This window comes from Orbicella franksi, chromosome 13 (genome assembly GCF_964199315.1).
Source record: "Orbicella franksi chromosome 13, jaOrbFran1.1, whole genome shotgun sequence".
Classification (NCBI taxonomy): domain Eukaryota; kingdom Metazoa; phylum Cnidaria; class Anthozoa; order Scleractinia; family Merulinidae; genus Orbicella; species Orbicella franksi.
This window is the reverse complement of record NC_138157.1, coordinates 17,838,469-17,862,493: the sequence shown is the minus strand read 5'-3', so window position 1 is coordinate 17,862,493 and position 24,025 is coordinate 17,838,469. Positions and strand designations below refer to the sequence as shown.

General features: G+C 39.9%; 2 protein-coding genes and 1 non-coding gene across 3 annotated transcripts in view; 1 reads left to right on the top strand and 2 right to left on the bottom strand.

Moving 5' to 3' along the window:
* Window positions 1-23: 23 nt before the first annotated feature.
* Window positions 24-23,155, bottom strand: LOC145466452 (uncharacterized). The gene is made up of 7 exons (XM_081450174.1): window positions 21,248-23,155; window positions 20,129-20,241; window positions 18,184-18,530; window positions 17,612-17,759; window positions 5,075-5,245; window positions 4,690-4,785; window positions 24-4,616 (listed from the first exon to the last, which is right to left on the bottom strand). Exons 1-7 carry the CDS (start codon window positions 21,319-21,321, stop codon window positions 4,009-4,011), a joined length of 1,557 nt encoding a protein of 518 aa, XP_081306300.1. The 5' UTR covers window positions 21,322-23,155; the 3' UTR covers window positions 24-4,008.
* Window positions 8,199-24,025, bottom strand: part of LOC145466437 (uncharacterized) — a 96,893-nt gene continuing 81,066 nt past the window's right edge. The window contains exons 7-8 of the mRNA XM_081450159.1: window positions 9,291-9,587; window positions 8,199-8,584 (exon numbers count right to left, since the gene is read on the bottom strand). Coding sequence (XP_081306285.1) covers window positions 8,199-8,584; window positions 9,291-9,587 — 683 coding nt within the window. The remainder of the gene's footprint in view (window positions 8,585-9,290; window positions 9,588-24,025) is intronic.
* Trnai-gau (transfer RNA isoleucine (anticodon GAU)) lies at window positions 17,372-17,444 on the top strand. Its single transcript has one exon. It is a non-coding gene; the product is annotated as a tRNA-Ile (tRNA).

Genomic DNA, 24,025 nt, shown 5'->3' with positions numbered 1-24,025 from the left:
AGTTTCGGCTGCGGGTGTGAACATTTTGGTCTCTTTGATAGAGACAATTAAGGATGAAATAAACGCACTAGTGTAGGTTGGAAACAACAGATGATATTTCGTGAACCAAGTTGGGCGTAATTCCAAAAGACACACAGTCACCGTAACATCCTTGTATCGTGCTAACGATGCTAGAACGCATGCGTATGACTTACTAGGGTTCTACCACAAGGAAAAGCGCTCAACGTTAGTGTGTGATCTTGTATGAAATAAATCTTCCACCTGATATGCAGTTGACACTAACGCTTATTAATCTGCGCATGCATTTAGAGCAAATATTGGTTTTGTTCTAAAGAGAAAAAGTACCACAAGGAGAGCAAGGGGCTTTCTGAAACAAATATATAGCTTTTTGAGGTGATCAAAGAAGTAACGTAGGTACATGCACTACCCATCTTACGTAGTGCTCACAAGCACCTACCCCATCTACCCCATCCTATCCCCTTGCTGCAAGCCTAATGAAGTAATTGAAATTAATTAATTATACCAACATTAAAGTTTATACCTTATTGCCATAATGCCTTATTAGTTATTGCCTTATTGCCTTTATGCCTTATAGCCATAGTGTAATAAGTGCACTCTGCACGAAAAAGAGAGTCACCAGCAGTTTCTACGAAGTCACACACAAAAAGCCAATAATACAAAGATTTAGCCAAGCGTAAAAGCAGAGCTCCCGATTAAATAATTAACCATCAATGAAAAGAGGATATTTTTCCCTGGATCAGAAACTCAAACAATGATCAATTGTGAGTATATGATTGTTCAGTGTGTGGTTTCACTATTTTTTCTAGTTACATTTTAACAAACCATGCCTAATGAGTGTACCCAAGATTGTAGAAATTACGTACGCAGGAACTTTCGAAGAGACGATTGTGCAGGGAATATGTCGGAAGAAAAGTCAGCAACGCGTCAGGGTTTAATTTTCACCGAAATTTTTGCCTTTGCATGTACTCCCTCCCTTTCCCCCAGAGAAATAACCTGGCTTGAGCCCGCGATCCAATGGAAAACCCAGTACCTGGTCAGCGTTGAGGTTTAAGATTCAAAAGGTACTAAAGACTACAGAAAGCTCTGAAATCTTTCTTTTTTACCTAGCATTTTCTTTGTTTTGCAGGACCATATGAAACATCTGGCAACAAGGAAGTAAAAGTACTGCTTTGTGTTGGACAGGGTATCCAACCTCAGGCCAATAATATATCGCACATGAAGGTCACAATTGGCAGGATGCAGCTTAGCATTCGAAATCGCTTCCAATCGACATTCGGAGGACAAGTCAAATCAAAACCTTTATGTGTCAGTGACATGTAAAACAATAGTTCTAACCTCAAGTTCTATTTTATGTTGCTCTTCTGTACTAAATCTTCTCAGTCAACTTCAAGCACAACATATACAACATTTTTGGAAGAAATTTCAGTGTCAGGGTAGTAAAATCGATCGAAAATGAGCCATCTGGTTTCCCGCTGTACATAAACATTTACCAAAGAAATCCCCTGATCTAAACGCATGCGCATTCTGTTATCGTCTAGGCTCTGTGAAATTTTGAAAGTTTGTAAATCTAAGCCTTTTTTTTATTTGGGAAGAACACTAATCACTATGTTTTTTTTAGACAAGGAAAGAACATTTTCGATATTGCAGCAGAATTAATTAAGGAAAATCACTCTCTCTTCCCTCAAATGGGGCGTGTAATTTAATTTTAAAGCCAGGTAAAAACCGATAAGACCAAAAATTCCGTTGAATCCTCAGATAATAAAGAATTGGTTCATGCTTACCGTGCGTATATCGAGTTATGGACGCACGCGGGAAGTTTGGAGAGCACGAAAGAAGCGTAAGGGTTGCTCTCGGCTATCGCCTCGAGCAACTTCTTGAGTTCTCACAATGCACAGTTCTCACAATGCACGGTGAAGGAAAACAAAGGTCATTAGGATCATAACACGCAGATGAGCAATAGTTGAACGAAAACGCTTAACCTGGTTTCTAAAATTGTCAATGAAAGCTCAGCTGATTATAATGAAAATGTGGTCAAACAAAGTTAAAAATACTCAATGAAAATATAGACAAACAAAGTCAAAATACTCAAGTTTAGGTAAACATCTTAGCTTGGCAAAAGTCAAAGGCTCGAAGTAGGGTTTGGATCGTTCAGAACAATCTTCACATTGCCGAAACTTAAACAAAAGGAACTTGCACTAAACTCGACGGAAATTTTGCATCTAAATTGAATTTGCACACGTCATGTCATATGCGCATGGCAGTGCGTATATAGAGAATTCGTTCATGGTGGCTCAGTAGGAATTAGGTAGGACCAGCGCGCGCGCTATGGTATAAAAAATAAATATTCGATGTTTGGGAAGCAGACAAGTGTTTCATAATTCATGACAGGCAAGTAGATGGGAAAAACAGAACTTTTATTGTTTCCTGACGAGTTATTCAATAAAGCGAATTGTTCATATGCACAAGTAATATAAACCCATCACCTATTAAGAAAACGTTTTACATCTAATGATCAAATCAGCGTTAGATCGGAGTGGCACAAGAGTCTCAGGCTATGGGAAAAAAGCGAACTTAAGTTAGCTTAATTCAAGAATCAAGTGACCAATACCATTTACCATAAACGGCTTCTGTGTTTTAGTGGAGGTTCATGAAATGGCCATAAATCGCAAAGTCCTATATAAACAGTACGCCAGTACAGAAAAAAATATTGAAGTTCCCAAAAATTTTATGGCTTTTTTGAGAACTTTGGAAATTGGTCGCACTATCCATGTTAGAATAATGGGTATTTGCAGATATTTGCCATCAACTAAAGGCTGTTCACAACACTACGAAATATGCACCTTGCTTAAGATAGAGCCACGGAGAGAAATCAAATTGCCAAGTTCAAATGAATATCTGTGCTTAAAGGCCGCCGCACACCAGCCGATTTTTTGTCGGCCGACAAAAAAATTCTTCATTTGCCGGCGAGTGTGCGGTGAATTCAGACAAGTCTGCGACAAGATCGGGGTTTGTCGGGCAACACCTGACAGTGCTAGATCTCAAAACGTCTTGTCGGGCCTTTTCGCCTAGTGTGCGGTGGACCAAGACAATTTGTCAGGAGTCGCGCGCGCCTCAACCAATTAGGAAATGTCATGAAAGTCACGTCAGTGGAATAGGCGCCATCTTGATTTTGGATGACTCGGCCCCAAGCCTAGTCGCGACAAAAAATCGGTTGGTGTGCGGAAAGCTGATGGCCCGAAAAATTTTGACCCGATTTGGTCCCGACAAAAAATCTTCAGTTCTGCGACAAAAAAAACGGCTAGTGTGCGGTACCTTTTGGACTGATAGTTGTAGAGTGGATTTCATTTGCACACGGGCTTTCTTGTTGTAGAAATACTAAACCAAAGATGACTAATAAAGTATGCATAAATTAGTGTCAAATGGCCATTTTTGCAGGGGGTCCCCAAAACTTGAAGGGAATAAAATATTTTGCCCTACTCTTTATGTCATAATCGTTCACTCACCAAACCCAACATTTATGCTAAGTTTGAGCGAAATCGGGGATCTAATCTCTATCACCTCCTGCCTGGTTTTCTCATGGCGCGCGACTGCGTGGGAAAGGAGAACAAGGCGAGCGGAAGAAGGAGAGAGATCTGAGAAAGACCATGAGAGTGAGAGAGGGGTTCAGGCCCTTTGTCTCCCCAAGCCCCTCGCCTTTTTTTCCCTCTTAAGCGCCGATACGCGGCTCCCCAACTACTGAACAAAAAGCACGGCTGTGCCTGCTTTTAACACCCGGAACGTCGCACGATCTGCATTTTCTTTGTCCGCTGTTTGCTCGTGTTCAGCAACTTTTGACGGATCACTGCTATAAAAATCAAACAAACCATGTTGATCTTTCATTTTAAAAGCCGCTTATGAACGCGGTGACAGGTTACCAGTGTTCGGTTTAAAACTTAAAGGTTACACTTCACCTTGTACCTCCGATCTCTTCCAGCAGAAGACGATAATCTAGACCAGAGTCTCTTTCTTCCAGACATTTTCAATATGTTCAGATTCGATTTCTCCCAACGAGTTCTCTTGATTTTTCTTTTGGTTCATTAAACATGCTGGACTGCGTTCTTCGCTAGAGGGTACTTCCAGTATTGTGTAAATATTCATGCTGTCTTCACCCTCGCTGTCGGTGATATCTCCTCTACGGCTCTTACACCTTAGGTCTGTTTCGCGGATGAGTGAGTGATACTCGCATGGTTTTTTTCCCCTCTTAGCGAGCATCAGCTTGTCGTAGCCAGGCCTTATAACTACTTTACTAGTTGCACTATCAACTGTTTCATTCTCATAACGAGGCTGATAGAACAGATACTCGACAGGACTCACAGATGGCCTTCCAAGGCGGTCGGTGTTTTCGTACGCCAAGTTTCGCAACTCTGTTCTACTAGTGGCTCTTTCTTCTTGGGGTGTCCTCAGCTGGAAGGGCAAGGTTTCCAGCGGTATGTCATTATTGCCTGGGCCGTTATTTTCGGCATTTAGCAGAAAAATACTGCTGAGATGAACCGTTGCATATGGTGCTATTTCTTCTTCATCTGCGCCATCCGGAATATTTGGTTTACGCCGTGCCCCTGGAGGAATGACGAAGTTAAATAAAAATTCTGAAAAGCTGAAGGCAGCGAACCCAATTTTTGTTTGACTTACTGTATTTCTTGAAAAATATAGCAGCCAGTGCTACTACAACGATGAAAAACACTAATCCGACGGTTGAAACTAAGGTGATTTTGCTGAACGTCAGCCCTAAAAGAACACATAAACATGGAAAGAAACAGATTATTCATAAAAATAGAGCATAAAGCTTCGGAATTAGACGACTATTATACCACATATACACTGGCCGGGCAAGCTAAGGAGAATACATCACGATATGTAAGCAATTATCAAGTATTAAAGTTACTAGTTACACTAAAAAGAGCAATATATTGCCTGTGTAGTCAAAAGCAAATATCAGATTAATTGAAAAGGGATGTCTGTGGCAACCCTGAATAGCACTGCGTACGATCTCAAAGTTAAGTAAGCAATGACTCACCGTTGCAGTCGTGAATATTGCATCGCTGCTTTTCAGAGAGCGGGCCAAGCGCTGAGCAATCTTTTCCCCCAAAACGCGATGTGTTGCAAGCACGATAGCGTGTTTTGAGCCCACCCCCACACGATACTGAGCACGTAGTGAAAGGACTCCAATCTGACATCGTTGCATTTTCTGAAAATAAACCAAAGAAAATAATCATTAGCACACATGAATTTAAGAATATATTTTGACCAGGATATAGACCTGGTGGACAACTGCAACAATCTGACACGTTTTCGGTATTTTTCGGGATCGCAAATGGGTGATAAATTAGCTCAATGTCTGTTCGCCATTCCTGCTTTAGGACCTTATAGCATTACCAGTCAGTATAAAATGTAGACCGCAGACTGCAGACTGCATACTGCAGACCGAGTACAAAATGCAGACTAGGTACAGACTACAGACTGCAGACTACAGACTAGATACAAAACGCAGACAGAGAATAAATTTAAATTGTGGCTGAACACAGTTTTGATACCTGTGTTTCATTCACCTTTTTCTCCAAAACTCTTGATCCCTCTGTCGCCAAAAATGGCAGCAAGCAAGCAAGCTAACACAAACTTTGGTTTTTTGATGGTTAAGCTGACGTATGTGCCGTTGCCATGGCAACATGAATAACTATAAACAGGCCTTTAAAATCGGTTTTGTTTATTTGTATAAAATCTAGTCATTAGATTTTCTTTATAATTTGCTTGCAACAACCTTGTAACGATCCTAACAAGTTAACACCATTTTGCTAATAATTTAACAGAGAGATCTTTAATTATCCCTTGTTGAAGGTTCTCTAGAACATCTAGAATTTCCTTTGTTAAAGTTCATTTATTTTCAATACTCCAGTTACTTATTTCTTAATATTTTCGTGCAAAATTTCGTGAAATTCTAATGAGAGGTTCTCGAGAAATAGGCGTATTTCCGAGAGTGCAATTTTTCATTCAATCGCAATTTTTTGGCTTACTACGCATGCGCTGCATTTGACTGGGTTCTTTCGGTAACAAAGAAAAAGCTGAGAATTGCTGGGTTCTTTGCATCGTTACCTTTCTAACATATCTTTGTAATAAAAGACTAAAGCCATCAATACACTGCGTTCAAATATAGAGAAAAATAGCACAGATAGTGCCAGTGTTAAGTAAATTAAATGATCGCTCTATTGACGGCGTGTTTGTTTTTTTGCAATCCTTGTGCGCACGCTGAATTGCATCAGCAAAAGCGTGCCCGAAAACTGTGTTCGGCCACCTTAAGAAGAATTGAAACGTTATGGCAATAACGTCGAGAGACAATGAAGAAAATAACTATCTGTCCGCTTAGTTTTACCCTTTCGAACATTTACTGTGGTTCGTATGCCATATGTACCCTAAAATATCAAAAAAACGAGTTACGTGCGATACACAAATCCGGTAGTTACCAGTTTTACATAAAACTAGGATGACCCCAACCAGATTCCCCTCCCAATTGACCTAACTGAGAAACATTAGAGAGTACTGTATAAAAGAAATAGGTCTAGGTGAAAACCTTGAGGAGTTCTTAAATTCCAACTCGGCTAACAAAAGAATAAAACCACAAATATGTAGAAAACCGAGGAACAGAAAAGAAAAAATAACGACGGGGAATTCATGAGGTCAGTTAGGGGTGACAATCATGACCCAGCATAGCCGGGGGAGTTTGTTTAGATAGTCTTTTTCACAACTGTCACTCCAAGCAACCCCTAAACCTAGGGGAATGGGAAGCAGTGAAAGGTAACACGTGAGCGCAGGTATCCGTATAGTACCATAAGATTTGTCCCAAACAGGGGGAATAACTGAATCACTAATATGAAACCTTACTGGCAATAATATGTTCACATAACAAGGCAAGCAGTAATTGCAAGCATCATCTCAGATTTACAGTTTTCGTTTCCAATCCGGGTTTAATCGGAATGAAATCCCACCATAATCAACACTGAATGAATTTTACGAACAAGTTCCTTCAGCAACATCGCATGATGGCAGGGCAGAGACGCGTGTCACTGGTTTTAACAATTCTTCTCATAATTCTCAATTTATCATCTCATCAAAAAGCTCTCGTTATGACATTTAACAATCACAATCATCATTCACCAGGTAAAAAATTGTGTCTTAGTGTCCATAGCATTTCTACAGTCATAATAGAATGACTAGTTTAAAAGTCAGGTCGCGCCAACAAATAGCAAACTACATGTTTGCCTAACCAGCATGTTTTAAACTGATATTCACTTAAGAAACCGAACTACGGGCGGAAAGAGTCACCATCATGACTTCACAAATCTGAATGACAAGAAATAGTTTTTACTAGAGCTGCCACCTCACGTTAATTATATTTTCCAGAGAAGCTGTGCAATGTTAACAACAACACTGAGGTCTTAAGCTTATTTCTGTTGAGATTCTGATCTGTCTGCGTGTTGTGTTTTTCGATCGAGTCTGTCGTCTACCCCGTGGCTGATACATGTCTTACAAATCAAGTTGTGTAAGGCAAAATTATTTCCAGTATTGCTCAATAACTTCAAAGAAATCAATGTCAGAAGCAAGGCACTTTTAAAAGGTTACGTTTGGATTGACCGTTCTTGAGGGCGCAAAGAATACTCCCGAAGGACCTGCCGAAGCAACCTCGTGGAATAAATTACCCAGAGCACTTTGTGTGCTTGCTGAAAAATTACCCGCTACGCTTAGACTCGCCAAAGTTTGGTCAAATCGATTTTATAATCTCTACAATATTTATATCCATTTTTTCATACACGCGCGGATTCTATGGTGCCTCCTCGGCTTTCCGGCTCTGCCCGGAAAGCCTGCCCAGGCAATTACTTACGGTTTAGTCTGCAGACAATGGTTTAGGCTTGTTCTATGGCGTAACCCCATGCATTTTCCACAATGCAAGCGTATTTTCCTTCATGCTTCTTTGTTGTTAACCAAAATTTGCTCCACTCCATGGAAATCAAACTTGTTTTTCTTTTTCGATAAACGTGGATGCTGGTTTGAGTAATGTTCCGGTTTGATAGCTTCGTAAAGTGGCAGGAAAAAGTCAAAAGAATTCCGAAAGTGAGAAAACTGTGCTACTCATTCACAATTAGCAATGATTACTTACCGTTCTGTCTGTAAACAATGATGTAGGCCAGCTCCATGGCGTAACCCACCGCATTTCCCACAATGCAAGTGTATTTTCCTTCGTCCTTCTTAGTTACATTAACCAAAGTCAGCTTCACTCCATGGAAATCAAACTTGTTGTTGGTTGGTGGCAAAACTAAATGATCGTTTGAATCTTGTACGTTACGTTTGATTACTTCGTAGTGTGGATGTTCGATTGTACTGTTGGTCGTACTGTTTGAAGGAGATGAATGCCATCGCAGCCACTGGAAATGAGGCATCGAATCACTGAACGCTTTACACAGTAAGGTGGCGTTTTCGCCCTCATAAACCGTCACGTTATCCATCGGCAGAACCACTGGCTCAGCTCTAGATCGTTCTAAGAGAGTTAAAGAGGCTAACTTTAATATCACATACCTTTGAACTTGTAACTTAAAAACGAAAATGAATTACTACACTCTTGGTGATCACTATCAGTAACATAGCGGGCACCACCCTTAAAAGCGGCAAAAGCAATAGCTATAACGCTTGTAAAACTAGAAACAAAAAAGTGGCCATGATTAATGTAATAAACTGACTAGCAAAGTACTCATAACAGGAGAGGATGAAAGCTAAGAGAGCCAGTTAGCCTCATTCCCAAGAGAATCCATTTCGAGTAATTTTTAGCCATGATACTCAGTTTTCCCGGGGTTTAATAAACTTCGAGATTGTATTTTGAATGATTTCCGTTTAATTTGAAATTTGTCCCTATTTACAACATAAAACTTCGTAAAATCGCTATCTCGTGTTCTCGTCTTCGCTTCGCAAAAGGACTGATCAAAGTCTAATGTACAATTGATTATAGTTATGTGATATCACGTGCTATATCAAGCTGTGTCGTATCTGTACAAACAAAACAAGTTCTTACGCAACAAAAGAGTTCGTGAATGTTCTTTACACGGGGTAATGTTATACACTGGACGTTGTTTTTTCATTTTTTCAACCTCCACGAAATTTGGTAAGAAATAGTAGCTCAAAGACACACGGGAAAGAGAGCTAAGGGAAATGACAGACCACTTATAGTCTATCCAGAACGTAAATCTTACCGTGAACATCCACATAATAAGTATGGTTGATCCATCCATACGCGTTGCTCACATTACAGGTATACTTCCCAGTGTCAGTCGGTACTAAGTCCTTCATGGTTAGCAAGAGTGTCCATCGACCCAAGTAGATTCTGCTTCCATCTTTTCTCTTCAGAAACCGCGTCCCGTCTTTATACCATGTCACGGTAGGACGAGGATGCCCTTCGGCAGAACAGTCCAGCTTCACTGAGTTGCCGGTTGGTAATGCGAGTAGGCTGCGCGATAGCTTATCCGGTGGTACTGTGAATTTCGGAGCAGCTGACAAGCAGTGAATAACCACGATTAGCAAAATCCTACTAGTATACTAATTATTAATTATTAGATAAGTATTTGTAGTTAGGTGTCCCCAATTAGTGTACATTGTATGCTACTGACTTCGACACATTAATAAAGTTTTTATCTTATCTTATCAAATGGTGAAATCTGATTGGCTTCGTTATCATACACTATAAGCAATTCGTGTGAGTGGTCTATTCCGAATTCCTGTATAACTGATTTGCCTTTAAACTAATTACTTTTAGTTTCTAGCCTAAATCTACACACCACCCAAACAATTCCTAGGAAATATTTGTTTAGATTTGATCAAAAAGTATTTGTCACGATTTTCTATATTTTTGCCGTACACCCGCGCTGCTTATTATAAAGCCGAAGGGCTTAAGTGAAGCATGGATAAAGGATTTAACTTTAAATTATCACTGTGCGATGCCTTTAAAACAAAAACCCTGTTCGCATCTTCTTGTCCCCCAACGTATCGATATTTCTGGAATTTTTTCCCACATTTTCTTCTTAACTTAACGAAATTTCTCTCGAATTCAACTTATTTGCTTTAATCTAAAGTCACGTGTTCAAGTATAAGAAAGGAAACAAACCAAAAAAGAAACGCAGATGTTGAAGATTGGAGACGGATTTCAAGCAGTTCTCCCAAGGAGGTTGACTATTTCTGCGACATTTGCTATCCGTTAGGTGGTCCCGTTAAAGAAATATCTTGGCAAGGTTTGATCCGTCAATAATTTGCTTGGATTGAAAAATAGGGTGGCGGATCCCAGAGAGAGGTCGAGTGGCCTAGGTCCACATCCTATAATTTGAAGAAAAACGGAGAGACGAAGAATTTTCAGACCGGTACTCTTGCGTCATCAATCTCATATGCCAGTCTGGATCCACCACTGCACTGATCTTACAGTTATCCGACCACTTCGGAAAGTAGTCGGAAATCTTCGGAAAATCTTCGAAAACGGCGTTATTAGTACGTTTAATATATAGATTCAGCTTAGCCTAAACGCGGAGCTCCTTATTGCAATAATAACCAAAAGTAAAACGAGAATTTGTTTTTCTTGGATCAGAAACTCTAAAGTTATCAATAATGAGCATGTAATTGTTCGGCGTGTGGTTTAGCTATTTTTTCCAGCTAAAACTGAACAACCAATACCCAATAAGCGTAACCAAGATTGATATATTACAAACGCAACATATCAGGGACTTTCCAAGCGATGATTGTGCGATGAACATGTGGGAAGAAAAGTAAACAACGCGCCAGGGGTTAATTTGCGCTGAAATTTTGCCTTTGCACGTACTCCCTCGTTCTCCTCAAGGGTAATAACCTGACTTGAGCCTGCGATTCAATCGAAAACCAGTACTTAAAACACGCGATCTTCATGAGCTCTGCCGGGCCCGCTATATGGTTACGTGATACTTGTCAGCGGATACCTTGTTTTGACAGCTGTCTGTTAACATGGATGCCCAGTACCAAAGATGTACCTATGGTAAAAGTGCTACTCTCCTATTTTTTTTACAGTATTGGGCTTGGCGTACGGACAGTCACGTAAGAACCAACACTTTTTTAGATCGATGGGTTACCAAATTTTCTAAGGTATGGGGCTCCGCTATTAAATATACAAAATAACACATGCAGATATGGAATGGCGTTTTCGCCCTCAAAAACCGTCACGTTATCCATCGGCAGAACCACTGGCTCACGACGAACTCGTTCTAAGAGAGTTAAAGAGGCTAACTTTACTATCACATAGCCTTGAACTTGTAAAATGAATTGGTGATCACCGTTAGTAATAGATCGTGCGATACCCTTGAAAGCGGCAAAAGCAATAAATATAACTCTTGTAATACTAGAAACAAAGAAGTGGTCGTGACTAATGCAATAAATTGACTAGTAAAGTAGTTATAACAAGAGGGGATGAAGGCTAAGAGAGCTAGTTAGCCTCATTAGCAAGATAATCCCTTTCGAGTTATTTTTAGCCATGATACCCAGTTCTCCCGGGGTAATGTTATACGTTGTTTGTTAATTTTTTTTCAACTTATACAAAATTAAAATTAATTAAAAGAAATGTGGTATGTTAATGCTCCCTGCAAGGCAGGGAATTTTTCTATTTGTTGTCTGCGGGCAAACACAACAAGCTATAGGCAGTGGCTATAGAGCAGGCGTTAATCCCAAATACTGGTGAAGTCAAAACTTGTCAACCGCACGTTGTCAGCTGAAAGCGCGTTCTACAGCTTACTACTATGAATTACTGAAACTGTCGAATACAGAATTAAAAATTTGTCACTGAAGACAACAACAACTTTATCACATCCCAGAGTGAAGAGGAATTTACAAGGCCACACCAAAGCAAAAATGATATGCGTGAAGGCTACCCGAAATAACCGTAGAGTTAAAAATGACAGGCAGCCAGTTAAAAGAAAATATATTTTACAACAGACACACCGCAACATGGAATCTATTTGTTACACTGAGATGGTTGGTAGTACAACCACTCTAGCGTGCCGGTGGAAAATCAAAATGTTCAGATCATTGTGCTTGAATGCTTAACGGTTAGTGCATGACCTCTTGCCTAACAAAAAAACCGGCTGAACTTATAGTTCAGACCAAAACTGGTGTAGTAAGGTCCAGGCCTACTCTAATATTATAATGTTAACTTAATTCCAACAAAAAGCTGCAAAGTATACGTATTTCTTCCGCAGTCATTCTCAGCTACACACGTGTAGAATCCAGCGTCGTCTTTTTGAACTCTCTTTATCTTTAAGAATTTGTTCAATTTGAGTCTCATCCTCGGATGGTCCGATGGACTAATTGTCTTGTTATTCTTAAGCCAAGTAGTGACTACACCATTTTTTTTAACCTGGCAAGTAAGTCGAACATCCTTTCCTGCGATGACGTCAACAACCTTAGGCACGTTTCCTGTCTTATCACGGATGTCAGAAACTGAAAGAAAAAAAACACTGATGAGACATATCTGTGGAATAGGCAAACCGCCTTTCATTTTCACTCCTATGCTTCCCTTTGTTGAGCAGATTTCTAGCGAATGTTGACACGCAATGTTACTTGCAAATGCATTTAATTTCAGACGTAAAATCCCACAGGACAGTTTTGTTTAGGAAATTGTCTCGACCAGGAAACCGCAAAATATTTGCCGAATCAAAAAACGGAGTTAATCCCGAATCTAGAAGCTTAACTGAGCTCTCAAACTGTTTTTTCTTTCATTCCTTCATTCGTTTCTTCCTGCTTACTTGCTTTCTTGCTTACCTATCTAACTTTAGGTAATGTCACCCGGCGCTTATTTCAGCCACTTGAGCTCTAAAACGACACATATTTGAAGAGGCTTACAGGCATCGATGCAGCAGCCAACCGTAAAACGGTCGGCCCAGAAAACATGTCCACTCAGGAGAGCAGGATGGGAGCTTGTACAAGACTACTGCAGTGTTTTTCTTTTTGTGGCTGCCACCAAGGTTGAGGAAATGTCCACCTACGGGAGATTTTCGTCCGCGGGAGTCCAACTGAACTCAAGTACGAGGTAAGGGACAGTGAAATATTAAATTGCTGCTTTCGGAATGAAATGTCATATGAATCAGGGAGACAAACACGCGATGACGTGTGAGTAATACTTTCCAGGGATTTCCCTTGGTTTCCGATGGATGGTCCTGCACTGTGTTGTCAACACTTCCTTTGTTTTACATTGCGCAAGCGGTCAATTCAGATGACCGTCGTGCACGTTTCCAAGGCTTGCGGGTCATCACGGAGTAAGCAAATGACTAGTCTCAATAGCCATAATATTCCAAAAATTCGTGATCTTCAATCTAACAACGTAAGGGAGTCACGCCATAACTTCACAATAACAAATAAATCACATTTCTCATTGGCCATAACATTTTCAAAAGTCATGATTCTCAAATCACATTTCTCATTGACCACAACACTTCATGTTGTGACAGTAACAGATAAATATTGTCATATTCAATGACCATAACACCTCTTGTCATGACAGTAACTGATTAGCAATCTCATGTTCATTGGCCGCTAACACTTCATGTTGTGACAACAATTGATAAATGATGTCATATTCATCGACCATAACACTTCATGTTGTGACAGTAATTGATAACAATGTTATATTCATTGACCATAGCGCTTCATGTCGTGACAGTAACTGATAAAAATAAGAAAACCTTCATTGACCATAACACTTCATATCGTGACAGTGACCGATTAGCAATCTCATATTCATTGGCCGTAAGACTTCAAGTCGTGACGTCGACCGTAACTGGTAAACAATCTCATGTTCATTGGCCATAACACTTCATGTCATGACAGTAACTGACAAGCAATCTGGTATTCATTGGCCATAACACTTCTACAGTCACGATCATCAATTGAACAACCCGCCGAAAGAATCATGTCGTGAAAGTTACTGACCAGTGTTCTCATATTCATTGGCCATAACAATTCCACAGTCACGATCATCAATTGAACAACCCGCCGAAAGAATCATGTCGTGAAAGTTACTGACCAGTGTTCTCATATTCATTGGCCATAACACTTCTACAGTCACGATCATCAATTGAACAACCCGCCGAAAGAATCATGTCGTGAAAGTTACTGACCAGTGTTCTCATATTCATTGGCCATAACACTTCTACAGTCACGATCATCAATTGAACAACCCGCCGAAAGAATCATGTCGTGAAAGTAACTGATCAACATTCTCATATTCAGATTGGCCATAACAATTCCACAGTCACGATCATCAATCGAACAACCCACCGAAGCAGTTGTCCGTTTCGTAAACGGTCGATGTTTCGCGACACTCGAAATTTTTTGACTATCAAAGAATTTTTCTCAACGAAATTAAAGAAAAAAGAAAATTTGTATGTAACCACCCAGTATCGAACCCGAAATCTCTGTTTCCTAACATCCCTCTTCTACCACTACACTACCAGGTTGATCCGCCAAATCTCCGCAAAAAATAATAATAATAAAACGTGACTTTCTTAAATATTAATGATAGAGTTACCCCAGCCATCAAATAAAAGCTAACCGCAAGCAAACCAGTGTGAGTATGAACAATCAAGCATTTGACGAGCGCGTTTTACTCAATCAGCAAATTAATACCAGTGTCTACCTTGTCCAGGCCTATATTAAAGCAGATATGGCATCGTCCATTCTGAAAGGCTTGGTTACCAATGATGGCATCGACCGTTAAAAATGGATTCGACCGTTTACGAAATGAAAATCAGCCCCGCCGAAAGAATCAAATCGTGAAAGTAACTGATCAACATTTTTATATTCATTGCCATAACACTCCTCTGTCACGATCATCATTCGAACAACCCGCCGAAAGAGTCACGTCGTGACAGTAACGGATAAACAATCTCATATTCATTAGCCATAACACTTCCACTGTCACGATCATCAATCGAACAACCCGCCGAAAGAATCATGTGGTGAAAGTAACTGATCAGTATTCTCATATTCACTGGCCATTACACTTCTACAGTCACAATCATCAATTGAACAATCCGCCGAAAGAATCATGTCGTGAAAGTAACTAATCAACATTCTCATATTCATTGGCCATAACACTTCTCTGACAAGTACTCACACATGACAATAGACGCCTCTAAACTTGTACTTATGTATATTTTACTGCCCAAGGACAAAAAGACAATGGACGAAAGGAGAATAGGAACCACCCGATATGGTTATAGCATTGTCACATAACTATATATAATCGCACTAAATCCCGCAAAAAATTTCACTGATATGCAATTTCTATAAATAAACCAGGTGGAAAGTAACAAAGGAACCACCACATATGATATAACATTTAAGAAATAGAAAACATGTACCGTGTTTCTATCGAAACACGAGTGGAAGTTTGGGAGAACAAGAAATGCTGTGGGAACACGAGACGCAGGTGAGTGTTTCCACTGCTTTTTCGAGTTCTCCCAAACTTTCAGGAGTGTTTCTATAACTCGATAGAAACACGGAGAACACTGCGACGAAAAAATGAAAAACAGCTTGTTTACTTTGATCATCAAAATGTAAATTCTCTTTGCTCGTGCCATCATTACGTCAACAGCTCGTGCTAGTTCTGTGTTTTCATCGAGTTATAGAAACACGATTTTTAACCAATCAGCGCGCGTATTTTCTTAGGACTGTTTTCTAAATAATATATGGCACATAGCATTTCGTAATCCTGACGCAAGCACATAATCTGGCAGCCCAGCGAGTCTGACAACAAGTCGATATTTTCGATAAAAAAAAAAAATGCCAAAAGGCGGAGGCCGTGTAAAAGTTTTGCACATGATAAATTCAGAAAACAAATCCGTCATGGCTGACTGCGTCACCCAACGTGGAAAATAACAAGGGAACCACACCCTGAGGCACGTAACACCCCGTAATCGTTATCAACGAGCCTGCAAGACGCTAATCCATAAAAAAAAATACAACCCAGGGACATAGAAAATAACAGCAATAAGCAGATATTTCCCTTAAAAATATTGCTAAAGAGACGGAGGCCATGGAAAAAAATCTGCACATAATGAAAAACAAATTTGAAATGGCTACTCTTGACAGGAAGACAACGAACCCGTTACAGTGTTGACACAATTTGGTATCTAAAATTATCAGGGCAAGACTCACAGACATTTAATCCTAATATTGTAAAAAGAATACCACCTCAGTAGTGTGCCATGCTGCCGTGCAATTGTAGTGACTTTGGATGCAGCCACGAGGGTGGATTAAGTCCTTGAGAACTCAAATGAAAACTCAAAGTCACTTTCAGCCAAATGCTGGACCTGGAAATGTCAAGTAGCAATAGTAGAACGTCTTAACTATCCACAAACATCCGCAGAGCGAACTAGCCCAGAGATTCAACCCCAAAATACGCGTTTGCAGTCTTCGTTTGAGGCATTACGTCGAGCGAAGGAACTCTAATTCTACAAAACAAAACAACTGAAACTGGAAGAAAAATTCGCGAACAGTAATAAATACACTCTTTCGTGGTCTCACCTGAATCAGTAGAGCGGGCAAACCTATGTTACAGTTTATCCGTCGAAGGCTGTTTCACTCAACTCGTATTTTAAAGCGCTGAAAAGCACGAGCATGTTCTCGGAGCCGCTGCAATCGACAGCATCAAAATATTCATGTGGTTTGTTGACTTATATGCAATATCGATAATCTATGCGGTACGAATAGAATTTAGAATTTAGAATTTAATCAGAGTGCACTGCGCCACGTTTTGCCAGAGTGCATTACGCTACGAACAACTCGAGGATGTCGTCCTTTCACCGGCGCCGTGTGGATTCCAGTGACAAAGGTTAAATAGTGGTTATGCTTTGCTCTGATTTACCTGTAAAGCGATGTGAAGGAGATCGTGCTTGACTTTCACAACTCTTGCTTTTGATCTTAAGGTCATTCCCCATTCCCTACTGCGCATAATTTCACGCGTGATTAGCGCGCGCGCATTAAAAAATGGCGGCTTTTCCTTTACGGCTGGACCTTCCAGTAGAGGTAAATCGTCATTTTCTCGCAAACGAGTATGGTGACCTATCATTTTTTTCTGTTGTTTTGAATTGAGTAATAAATTTCTCTGAGTAAAATAAATATGGTGGTCATCAATAACTGCGATGATCATTCTTCACTTTCATCTACAACCGCAGTTCATATATGAATTATTTCATATAAACTTCACATCATTTCACTCCTCACGGGAAGATATGAACTCAATTAATTGACCTCGCTCCCAATGTGTGGCTTCATAGCTCAGTTGGTAGAGCATCGCACCGATATCGCGGAGGTCACGGGTTCGAATCCCGTTGAAGCCCTGATTTTTTTCAGGCTTCTTCTTTCCAATTGCTTAAATTGGAAAATTAACTGCGATGATCATTCTTCACTTTCACCTTGCTTCTTTATTTGTCAAATGAAACATGGGTTTTAGACCAATCAGAGCGCGGTCCTATCTACATTATAAAAAGTAATAAAATTAACTCACCATATTTCAATGAACAGCCAAGAAGCTCGAACCTCAGGCACACCTGTTTACCTTTGTACAATTCTGGATAAATTTTAATTAGCTCCACAACAACGGGTGGTTTTAGCGTCCTTCTGTGCGGCTTACTGTCGATATTACCTTCAAAGGACTGAACAAAACAATTTGCAACGGTTGAAAGCTGTTCAAAATGTTCCCTAAGGCTAATTTAATTTGAATAACCACATGTTTGCATTCAACCTTTTATTATTTCTTAACCAATTGCACCAGTCCCTTTAAGAACAAGGCTAATTTTAGGCAGAGCAAGGTTCATTTGTTGTAGTGCACAGTCCAAGTCTCAAGTGTTCAACAACTGAGCGAACAAAATATTCGGGAATTTTCTTAATAAACACAAAATGTTAAATTAGAGGAAACAAACTTAGTTCAGACAGAGCTTATTACTGGCTGAAATTTCCCTAGGAAAAAAAAAACTTGTTTAGTTAAACTTGCTTAGTTTTTTTTTAGCTGCATTTCTTCAGGGGTAAGGGGTTACTTTTATATATTTCGCTCACTGGTAACTTGTTGAAATTTGATACCTTCACAATGTTGTTTTGTTCATCGCGAAACCACTTTAAAGGCACATTCTTTATGTCTGGTGTGTAAGCAATCCGGTAACGCTCCACTTTCTCCACTCCATTATAACGGCCTTGTGTAACAATAACTTTGAGTAATACCGGCGTGTTCAGCCTGACTTCAATAAACTGGTCATAAAATGGTCCCGTTTCATCTCCACTGCGCGTCTGATTAGGGCACCATCCACCATAGCCATCCCTGTAATTCAATCTGCCATGAGGAGCGTCGCTTAGACCATTTAAATTGGTTGTAGTTCTAAGTTGATCATCCTTGATGCGTCCATCCTCCATTCCCAGAGGAGACGGACAATCTACAAATGTGGATAACATAAAAATGGATTTAGTTCATGCACATTCAAAAAGTGGTTGAAAAACAATCTTTTACAAGAGTCAGAAATGCCCACCCTCTATTGCTGGTAGAAGCTAGATTACAAAATGAGAGAAAATCTGCAACAAGTTAAGGTGATTAGTTGATTGCCAGAGACGATCATAGTCTCCTACAAGAGGTTTTCAAAGCTGTGAATGTTTGAAAAAGAAATTTGTTATCTTACATGTACATGTGTACGAAAGCCGAGGAGGGACTTCAGACTTCAGACTTCAGACTTCAGACCTCAGACTTCAGACTTCCGACTTCAGACTTCAGACTTCAGTCCTCAGTCTTCAGTCTTCTACAATTCTAGATCAGAATCTCTCCTGTTTGGGTGTCTTTTACCCAAAACTATAATTAACTACACTTTCCCTTTTTGTGTGCAACCTGTATATATGGTAAGGCAAGAAGTGATATTTTGGTCTGGACGGAAAACGGAGGGGATTGAGGGTTAGAGAGAGCCCGATCAGTGATTCTGGAAAGGGCGAGCCATCCTCTCTCCCGGAAAGTGAAATCCACGAATGAGCTTATTCGGTGTTTTGTTATAAACTTCTGACGTTTTACGAATCTCTTATTAATCAAAGAAAGGTGTCTGAAACAAATAGTTGTTTGCCATTATCTGTTATAAACGAAACTACATCTGACTTGAAGTTGTCGATTTTTTTTAAAGATGTCAGCGTTCTGATTGTTTAATAATCGGTCTCGTTCACAGATTGTGTTGCAATCTATTTTAGAAAATAGCTCCAAGGAGATACGCACGCTGATTGGTTCAAAATCGAGTGTTCCTACTAAAGAACTGGTTGACGCGTAGCGTGCGTATATGGAGTTATGGATGCACATGGGAAATTTGGAGAGCACGCGAGAAGCGTAAGAGTTGCTCGAGAACTCGAGAAAGCTGTGGAAACATTCGCCTATCGGCTCGTGTTCCCATAGGAGGAAGACATTGGGGTTTGTGTTATTGCCGTATTGGACAATTTTCCTTGCGGTATTTCGGTAGTTTTAATCTCGAACTGCGGAATTACGGTATTCTCCGAACCTGCGGGATGCGGTTTCTTAACATTTTGGACGGTATTAAAAATTATCCTCCAAGTCCTCCAACCTTTTTCGAGCCTTTTCCAGTTTCCCATTGGAAAAGGTAAGATATTTTTTGTTAATTATTAGCCAACACGCCAATGGATGTTACTCATTTTAATTTGTTTGTTTTGTCCCCTGAATCGAAAATTACAAATTCCTATTTGCTGTTCCCGTGTTATTTGTTCTAAACTTGACATACAGAGTAGTGGTTTCGGTATGACATTTCGAATTTCGACTCGGCCTATTGAAGTGTTGCGATATTTGGCGACTTTATTTGGAACCCCCCCAATGTCCCTCACCCACAACATTTCTCGTTCTCTCAAACTTCCACTCGTGTTTATATGACTCGATAGAAACACGGTACGTGTTTTCTATTTCTTAAATAAAACTCATGGCGTTGCGTTCATAGATTTGTGTGACAACTATAAACTATAAAATAAATGAAGTAAACCAAGAACTCTCGCTTACCATTCGTATCAGTGTTGCCTGCTGTTACTACAACCACGAGGAACCCAATCATCAAACACGACGATAGAGCTCTGAATTGCTGATCAGCAATTTTGTGTGTTCCTGTTTCACAACTGAGGATTAAAGAAAACGCGATAGAAATCTTTGGATTTCCTTGAAGCCTCACCGTAAGGTCACATGAGTGACGTCAGTTACCACATATCAAGTTTAATCAAACCATTTTCCGCACGATTGTGAAATAGATAGGGCACATCCGCACTGACAAAAATGTTGTTTATTTAGACATGTTTTCTGCTATCACCAACGCTTTACAAGTGCGGATGGTTTGTCGCAATTTTAATGGCACATGTTGCCCTAAGCGAACAAATCTCCAAACCAACGCACCGCCGACAAAATTTTCCCAAGTACAACCATTTTTACTGATGCGTGATGAATCGTGGTTGGAACAAACTGTCCTCTATTCTTGTGGCTTCCGGTGACACAGCCATACGGTGGAACGCCCCTCAATTTTCTTTCGAAGAAAACGATTTTGTTTCAAAAATGGCCTGACCTTTCAGTGGGCGTACCAGTCACGTTTTCAACAACCCGAAAACGTTGAAGAACACATTGGAGTAGTAAAAATAAATGAAACAGTTGGAATGCTGATACGGGTAGATCTGACAAAAATTGTCCGACAAAATTTGTCCTTTGATTTTGTCCGAGAAAATTGTTAATGTTAACAATCAAGTAAAGCTGAAGTACACATTGGAAGAGTATAAAAAATTAGAGCAAAACAGTTGGAATGCGGATATGGGTAAATGTCACAAAAATTGACCCGACAAAATTTGTCCTTTGATCGATTTTTTTCTAAGATTATTCTTAATTTGTCTGCCAGTGTGGATAGGCCTATTCAGAACAATTCCCTTTCTTCTCATTTGTGGAAAAAGAGCTCGCTGTTTCCTAAAGTAGCTCTCCTCATCTCCTATTTAAACTTGCTTTCTATTTCAACGTTGACTAGATTCCGAGGTTACTCAGTTATGACTCGTCAGATCAAGTTTCCTGTTTTGTCATTCAGTCTGTGTTCATTCACAGCCTCAGCCTCATCTTTAGTTATGAAACAGCTTCAAAATGTTGGCTTACCTTTCTCTTCGAATTCTCGACCTATATGATCTTCGATTCCTTTCTCTATCATATAGTGAAAACGTCTTTCGCATCGAAATAATGATATTTCTAGCCTGCGACCGCAGTTGTATTGCCTTCAAAGACAAGCGGCAGCCGGAAATACATCTGCGTTAAGTTCGCAGGCTATGATATTTCTGGAAAGTTCTGGGACCTAACTGAACATCCGCTTCAGCAAGACTTTGGTTTGGCGCCTCTGAAATGTCATTCATCTTCCACCTCAGCCAAATCCCCAGGGAGTTAGTAGGCTGAACCACATTTCAGGCTAGCGCCCAGTTTCAGCGTAGATCTTTGCACCCCGTTCCGATACTGGCTACGCAATTGGATGTAATTCAGATGCCGCGGTTGTGAACAGCGATTTTTTAGCTGCTATTAGACCAGGTATAATTTCGTCTCTTCAAAATTGTATTCAGAAATATTCAAAGAAAGAGCAGATGAAGAAAGACGTTTTAGCCATCGCCGGTTTTCCTTGATATACCTTTCGGCACTAATTTTTTAATGTGAAACTCCGTCGTTTTCTTGACACTGGAAACCTTCACTCCCACCGTCAGTCGCTTCTTCTTGTGCGGAGCTTGCAGAACTTTTCAGTTTGCCAAGAATCGTGAAACTGTGTACATCAGTTGACGATATACCGGAGCACTTTATGCAACAACTAAGGGAAGAATAATTTGTTTATTCCCACACTCTTAATCACTTTCAATAAAATAAATGAATCTGTCGGTTAAGCAGGAATCGCAAAAATAACACTGCATGACGCGATGTGTTGCGTTTCGCTAACGACATTTCAACTATAAGTAAACAAGGAAAAAGCCGCGTAAGTGTCCGGTTAAATCTAAACATCGTTGATGAGGGGCGGTAGACGTTCGTCCAAAAGAGAACACCGGATCGCAGGTTAGTTTCAGATAGATTGCCAAATTTAACTTTAGTTCGGCTTTGGTTCTTCTAAATTTTCGAATAAATCAATAAAATCAACTTCTGGTTTACAGCTACATCTTTATCACTTTCAGCATTGCACCTTTCCAGTTGTTGCAGCCGAGAGAGTCGAAAGATCTTTTAAGATTTTTATCCAATTAAAGAAGACGAAAACTGTGGGCCCATTACATTCTCGTAGATTAGAAATATTTGTTATCAGCTGGTATTTGTTCCCCTCGTGAGAGGTTTGGCTCGTATTTAAAATTGCAAAATTGACGGGTTTTGGCAGGTTCCATAGTTTTGTCTTAGTCCAGAAGGTTATTTCAAGGCAAACTAAACAATCCCAGACGTCTTAGCGCACTTAGCTGGTGCCCAGTCTTCCCGACGCTTGTGGTGCGAGGAAGTGATGGCCGTGGAACGAGTCTCTTTTAAAGAAAGACTGAATGGGCAGTGTCAGATTTTTTTTTACTGAATCCGATGAATCGACTTGGACGCTGACCAAGATTCTGTTCCCCATATTTTCCCGCCTCTTTGTTCTCGTGGCGGGCGTCAGCTTGTCGTACCCTAGGCATTATCATAACCACGTCATGAGTTTCACTATCAACTGCTTCATAACGAAACTGATAGAACGGATACTCTAAAGCATACAGTATAGGTAGCACTCTAAAATATACCGGGGTAGATGGTTTCACTCTGGGATGGTACTTGGGAACATGATCTCAACGTCCGCGAAGAAACATATTAATTGTTTCCTTTTATTATGTTATTTCATTATTTTATTTTATCATATGCTTATCTTTTTTACAATTTACACTGTCTATTAGTTTTACGTATTTCCGGTATTACGCAAATATACTACTTAAAAACCCCTCCCAATTTAAAATTCTCATTGTACCTGAAGAAGGTTGGTTTAGCCAGCCGAAATGAAGTACACCTTAAAAAGGTGTACTTTAGTATCTTTATCATTTAACATCTTGTAAGTTATCATCCTACGTTGTGTCGGTTTTTGCTTTTATCTTCTTCATTTTCTATGTGAAGCCGATTAGATCACTGCTGATCCAACGTATACCAGCAGGATCATCGTTCGCGGTTGCTTGTTTAAACATTTTATAGAAAAAAGAGGATCTATAACAGTTCTTGTGTCTCGATGTTTCTATAGTGGTACACGTATTCTGTAGATTTTGTGGCGGCCACGTTCGACCAAATTCTTGTTATCAACATCCACAAGACCGTGGACAATTTTAAACATGAGAGTTAGACGGCTTATAGCTCTCCTCACTTGAAGGCTTTACCATCCACTTGTTGAACCAAAATTATCATGGCAAAATAACCTGTATAGATGACATGTAAGTCATGTACATATCAAATATCTTCATGTCTATTTGGTGATACTATTTGTCTGGGCCCAAAAAATCCCAGCAGAAAGTTGTGAAAATACGACAGCTGCTGTTCTGAATAACAGACGCGCATGCAACATCGATTAAATCCAATAATGTTTTTTTTTTTCCTTTATACGTAACGTTTTTAACCTTTATACGTAACATAAACATAAACCTCCAATTGTGAATCAACAAAACGTTGTTTATTATTACAAGTGTGGTCTGTGCGATGCGGACTATGTCGACTTCACGAGTCGACAACTGCATCAACGTGTGGAGCAACATAAGCGATCAACAATCGGCAACCACGTGAAGGATGAGCACGGAAAGGATCCAGAGACCATTGGAAGCAATTTCAGGATTTTGAAAAAATGTCAGAGTAAACTCGACTGTTTGATTTTTGAAATGCTTTTTATTCGTAAACTTCAACCAAAATTGAACAAACAGA